Genomic DNA, 5,860 nt, shown 5'->3' with positions numbered 1-5,860 from the left:
CTGAGTAGGAATATTTGGCTTGTGGAGTTGATCACATGAGTTGTGTTATCCATCACTTCACTTTCCTCTTCACAACACCGTGGGTTGGCTATATTGTATATAATAGTTTTACATTATGAGGCATTTTAATAGGCCTATTATGCATAATTGAGTTATGTATTGCTTTGAAAGGTTTGAAAGCTAAAGAGGACAGACTGTCAGTGATTAATGTAATTTGTGGTCTGTTCATCACACAGAGCTATTGAATGACTTGAAGTAGGTATTGGAAAATAGCTAGCATGTATGGTACATTTTTGTCATTTTTGAAGCTTGGCAAGGTTCATCGTTAAATATGATTTGGAAGAAAGAAAGTAGCTACAGGTTGGGAATGATAGAAGGGTCAATAAATGATGAAACTTGAATTTTTGGGGCTAAACGTGAAAAGTGTACATTTCAATGAAAACCTTTTATTTAATCATTCATGTTTTTTCTTTATCCATTCATTCATAGCCTGAATGAATGAGAGAATGAACAAATCAGGCTCATTCTTTCACACTGGAATTTTTGCTTGGCCCTGTGTTTTGCACAACAGAAAAAAAGTTGACTCCTCTCAATTTAAAAGTTACTATCTCAATTTAAACGTTAGATGTCAAATTCACTATAATATATTAAATGAAGTGCTGGATTATTTCCATACGTCTCGTGGTGAGCAAATTCTCTTCAGTCTTTAATCATGTGAAATTACAACACAACCACATGGCAGCAGAGAGTCTTTACACGTCTCTTTCAAGTACAAGCTCAATAAACCGCTTAAAACGTTCGCCGACCGCGAAAAGACAGATCTTGGTTATTTAGCACGGGGATCCGTGAGAATCGTGAACTGCAGAAAACAGAGTCTCGCGCTTCTTCATTCACGGAGCGGAGGCGGGAGTCGCTCGGTCTCTCTCGGTGAGGAGAAGAGAGGAGTTCACCGACGAGCAGCTTAAACTCGCTCTCGGCCACCGTGGGGTAGACTTCGTTTAGTTCGTTACATTGTAGAGTTTCAGTCGAGTTTCATTCAATTTACACGGAGAGCTGCCTGCGAAAGTTACGCTTGGTCACTTGTTTTTGCGGGTCGGCTATTTTAGTGGATTTAAGCTGTATCGTGTGATGTTTTCTGTGTGGAAACTTAATATATTCACTTGGCTTTTGCAGTTCTAAGTGATCTTATTCGTGGCTTTTCACAGGTGAATGAGTTTGAGCAGCTGTTCCCCGTTTAAAAACGTACTTTCTGAGCCTTTCCGTGCGCGTTTCCAGCTGCAGACATGGATAAATACGACGATTTGGGACTTGAGGCGAGTAAATTCATCGAGGACTTGAACATGTATGAAGCATCGAAGGACGGCTTGTTTCGCGTGAAGAGAGATGCGGGAAACAACCCGGATTTTGAAGAAACCAGGAAAGTTTTTGCCTCAAAAATGAATAAAATACACATGCAGAAGCAGCAAGAGAAGATGGCAAGAAACAGTATGGCAGCAAGGATCAATGGAAGTCATTCGAAAGTATCAGATAACTCATTTTACACCAAAGACAGACCACCCATCAATAGTTATAGACAGGTTGGTGAAGCAGCAGCCAAACCACCCATCATGTCTGGGCCAGTGGTTGGCACTGCCAGTGTGACTCCATACATATTTTACGAAGGACAAAAACACCATTCGGTCATCTTACATGATGGATCCAGCAACAGGGCTTATGACATTAAGGAGACTGGGAATGCTGTTAACCCGATACCAGTGCCAGCACGATCGGCACCCTCTACCAGCCCCCCTGGCACATGGGCATCAAGAAGCGGTTACCCATCTCAGACGCCATCGTCTCCTTTCTCGAACAGTTCCTCCTCTTCTAGCTCACCTGGAGCTGGTCAGAATTATTCCCCAGTGTCTCAGGGATTCCCTCAAACGGGGAAGTCTCCCTCTCAGTCGCCCACAGGAACATACAGGGATGCACATCACCAGCCTCAACAAGTTAGCCCTGGGCAGCACTGCCAACCAGACTCTGCCCTTTGGTCTGCCAGTGGACCGACATATCAAAATGGGGGAGCTCATAATACTGGCACCCCCTCCCCTACCCATGTGACCCAACCTCCATTGTCCAATGCAGGGAAGCAAGGTGAGCCACCCCAACCCAAGAGCACTGCATCCGGTAACCCATCAGTGCCCGCTTCTACACCGGCGGCCCCTGTTGAGTCGCCCCATGATGAGTCTTCCAGCTCTTCTCGGGCGCTCAAACTGCCATGCCAGACCCTCCATGTACAGACAGATCAGGGGCCATCTGCGGCTGAAATAAAATTAGAAGCTCTAACTGAACGCCTGGAAAAGGAGATGGATGCTCAGCCAAAGGCTGAGTACTTTGGTAAGCACAACGTGATCACTGCCAGTGTGTTTTTCTATTTATCTTTTTCACATCTGCAATTGTGTTTAGCAGCTTGCTGATTGAAAAACCCTCTACCTGTTTTCACTTGACCTTCACTCCATATATATGTGTGTGTGTGTGTGTGTGTGTGTGTGTGTGTGGAGGGGGAGCTTGCCACAATGAGCTGTATATTAATTTGTGTGCGAATGAGCGATGTAGATCCCTGTTGCCGGTGCATTTCCAGGCTTTTTCCTTTCCAAAAGCTATTCCTGGGCCTGCTTTCTTTCTCGTCTGTTGTTCATTTATTTTATTTCATTACATTTCAATTCCCAAAGGCAGACTTCGCAGTTACCCCTTTTCTTTTTTATTGAGTTAGGCTCTGATCTGTGGGAGCATGTTCAAGCTGACTTCTCACACTAAGGGAAGTTTCCTCCCTGTCGCACGGTGCCCGCTGTGTAAGAAACTACCCTAAACCAGCATCGTCACCCCCATTTTCGTTCACTCTTTGGGCAGTGGGCCTGCAAAATTAATCTATATTCATTCACTTTTGTCTCTGCATAAGACCTACCAATTGTCTCTGACAGGCTATATCACAAAACCAAACATACAATGTTTTATTATCTTCCATGTTCAGTGTTGAATTTAGTTTCAATTTACATTGGTTACAAGTTTATTGACCTAAGAATAAAAGGATTTATATAAAGTGCAGGTATAAACTTGGAGCTCAGGGAAGATGGCATATTTAAAAGGGTGGTTCACCCATAAATGAATATTCTGTCATTTATTCAACATCATGTCTTTACTGTATGAGTTTCTTTCTTCTGTGGAACATAAAAGAAAATATTTTGAGAAATCATTTGAAAAGTCAATGGGATCAAAAGTTGGTTGGTTTCCAAAATTCTTCAAAATATTTTCTTTTGTGTTTCGCAGAAGAAAGAAAGTCTTAGAGGTTTGGAATGATGTGAGAGTGAGTAAATGATGACATAATTTAGATTTTTGGATGAACTATCCCTTTACCATGATGCAAAAAGGGTGAATTTCAGGCCGAGGAGCTAGTATTAAACACATGAAGTGTTTGCCGTGCAGCTCACATCCTCGTGACCTTTGTACTGTACTTTGGCTTGACAGCCACTCTCTCTGATTCATGCTAGAAAATAGATTGAGTGACAAATGCTTTCTTTGGCCAGGAATGAACTGAACAAATCAAGGATTTTTCTGAGGAGTGGATGAATAAAGTACATTGCTTTCATTGTCAACCCCACACAGTATTCTTTTTTTAAGAGCTCTCAAAGTCTTGGAAAGCGTCAAATATCATTCAGGCACAAGTATCTTTTGGACAGTAGTTTTTAAAAAAATAGATTTTTATATATTCTGCAGTTAATGGGAGTTGTGTAACCTAAATATGGCCAATGGACCCTTTTCACAAACTGTGACGACGGGTTTCTACAGTTATTTAAAAAATATATTTTTTCATTTTTAAGAAATGTAATATTCATATAGATTATAATTTGTGTTTGTTATATTACCTGGACATTAAATTTCAGAAAACTAGTTAACTGTTCTGTTTGCATTCAAAAGATTCAAGCGGAGACACTGAAGGATGTTTCGACATACACCTGTGTCCTGTTGATGCGTTCTGGATGCTGAGTTGGCAGTAAATGGCGTAATAAGCCATGCTGGTGTTTATAGTCTCAGTCTGACAGCTGCTACACTGCCGGGTTGTTAAGGAATGTCTGCATTTTAGTTGCTAAACGAGGACAAAGAGACGATAATAAATTACAAGACACTTTAGTTAAGTCTAATGGCAGTTTTGCCTCTGCTGACATCAAATGGTTGGCGTCCTCCCTGTCTGGACTCTCCCTGCTGCTGTGTTTTGTTTTGGAAGAGACAGTGGGTGAGATGTGAGTCAAGCTGGAGGGAGGGAGTCCCGCCTTGTGCACACAGACATGCCAACAGCAGGCATTCATGCTTGGTGCCCTGCGCTCTTTTGATGAAGCATTCCTTAATCTGCCTGTCGACTAGATGGCTTTATCTTAATTGTCGTCTAGGATTCTTGGCTTCCTGTCCCTTAGCTCTTGAGTTCATGTCCTGCTCTTCTTGAATGGCCGTACGCTGGGTCCAGAATGAACTGTTTGGCCTACATCTCAATGGCGGGTGAACTGAGAAAATGTACCTGCTGTAAATTCTTAAGCCCTATTTGGACTTTTTTTTTTTTTTGACAGAGACGACCTCTACTACTCCTAAAATTTTTCAAGTATCTGTTGTTATATGAAGCTTTCACACTTGTGAAAAACAAAATGCTGTATACACGATACTGTAAGCACAAAACATGGGACTTACATCTGTATTCTAATGCTGAGTAAATGCAGCCTATTTTCTGCTATTCGATGCTGTGCCGAGTATGATTTACTTCAGTGCCTGGTGCCGAATGTAATCGGAAAGACACTTTATTTATTTAAAAATGTTGCTTACTCCAACTTAGAGCATAACATTAATGTAAATCTACATTAAGTTACATAAACAGCTTACAACTGGCAAGTGTGCTGGAAAGCGGCATTGCCATGCTAGCCATTATCATCAGCACTTGGGAGGCTTTTGTGTGAAACATGACATACAAGGAGGCAAAAACAGCTCCTAGGCTCCCAATTAAAGATTTTCTACACTTTTTATGGTTTGGTTCGAGATTTTTCTGAGTCTCATCAACACTCAATGCATCGTCGGAAATCAACATCATAATGTCGTCGACATATCGTTCTGACCCTAGTTAATTCTTACATACAAAAATATTTTTGACATTGTCCAACTGTGTTGGATCCAGACTAAAATTAAAAGTGCTACAACATGATGTTTAAATGAATTACTTCAAATGCTTGTTTTAGTGAAAAGCCTTTTTGTAAAGCAGATGTGGGTCTGATCGTGTTTGTGTAGAAAGTCTGACTGTGCTTGGCGCGTTTGGACCAGGCTTTGTTGAGTGGGCAGAACTTGTTAGCATGATGTTTGCTGAATACCAGATAAAAAGAGGCTCTTTTGTGTGGGGCCAGCACTGGTTAAGAGCAGACCTCTGTCTGTTTAACGCTGTTATCTCAGCTCATGCTTGCTTAAATGTTCTCCTAGCGCATGCCACGTAGACCAGCCTGAACCAAAAGAGATGGACAAAAAGAGCCTTTTGTTCTCAGCTCACCTTCCTAACAGCCTGTCTTGTGATTTCACTCTAGCTAGTACAGTTATCTTAAGCTCATCTTAATGCAGTGTTCTCTGAAGGTCATAAGGGTCTGCGTGTTTACTAATTAGCTCTCACATTACCGTGTGTGTGTGTGTGTGTGTGAACTATCAGAAGTATAGCATTACATTCTTAATGGGGAGCAGCAACCATGTAAGAAAAACAAATTATATTTGCGGGTCTTATATGGCATTTAGAAAAAGATATTTTCATTGCATTGCATCTCAATATGTTAAACTTTTAATATTAAACATACTACACTGTAAA

General features: G+C 41.3%; 1 protein-coding gene across 3 annotated transcripts in view; it reads left to right on the top strand.

Moving 5' to 3' along the window:
* Positions 1–869: 869 nt before the first annotated feature.
* LOC107688969 (LIM domain-containing protein 1-like) overlaps positions 870–5,860 on the top strand; it is a 28,306-nt gene continuing 23,315 nt past the window's right edge. Inside the window, exons 1-2 of one of the 3 annotated variants that reach the window (XM_016486821.1) lie at positions 870–927; positions 1,206–2,373. In XM_016486821.1, coding sequence (XP_016342307.1) covers positions 1,284–2,373 — 1,090 coding nt within the window. In that variant the 5' untranslated portion in view covers positions 870–927; positions 1,206–1,283. Of the gene's footprint in view, positions 2,374–5,860 lie in introns of all 3 variants that reach the window. The other 2 variants (XM_016486820.1, XM_016486822.1) reach the window with 2 other exon arrangements.

The sequence above is a fragment of the Sinocyclocheilus anshuiensis genome, unplaced genomic scaffold, assembly GCF_001515605.1.
Source record: "Sinocyclocheilus anshuiensis isolate Anshui unplaced genomic scaffold, SAMN03320099.WGS_v1.1 scaffold181, whole genome shotgun sequence".
Taxonomy (NCBI): Eukaryota; Metazoa; Chordata; class Actinopteri; order Cypriniformes; family Cyprinidae; genus Sinocyclocheilus; species Sinocyclocheilus anshuiensis.
The sequence above is the reverse complement of the archived record's forward strand: the minus strand, read 5'-3'. Positions and strand labels throughout refer to the sequence as shown.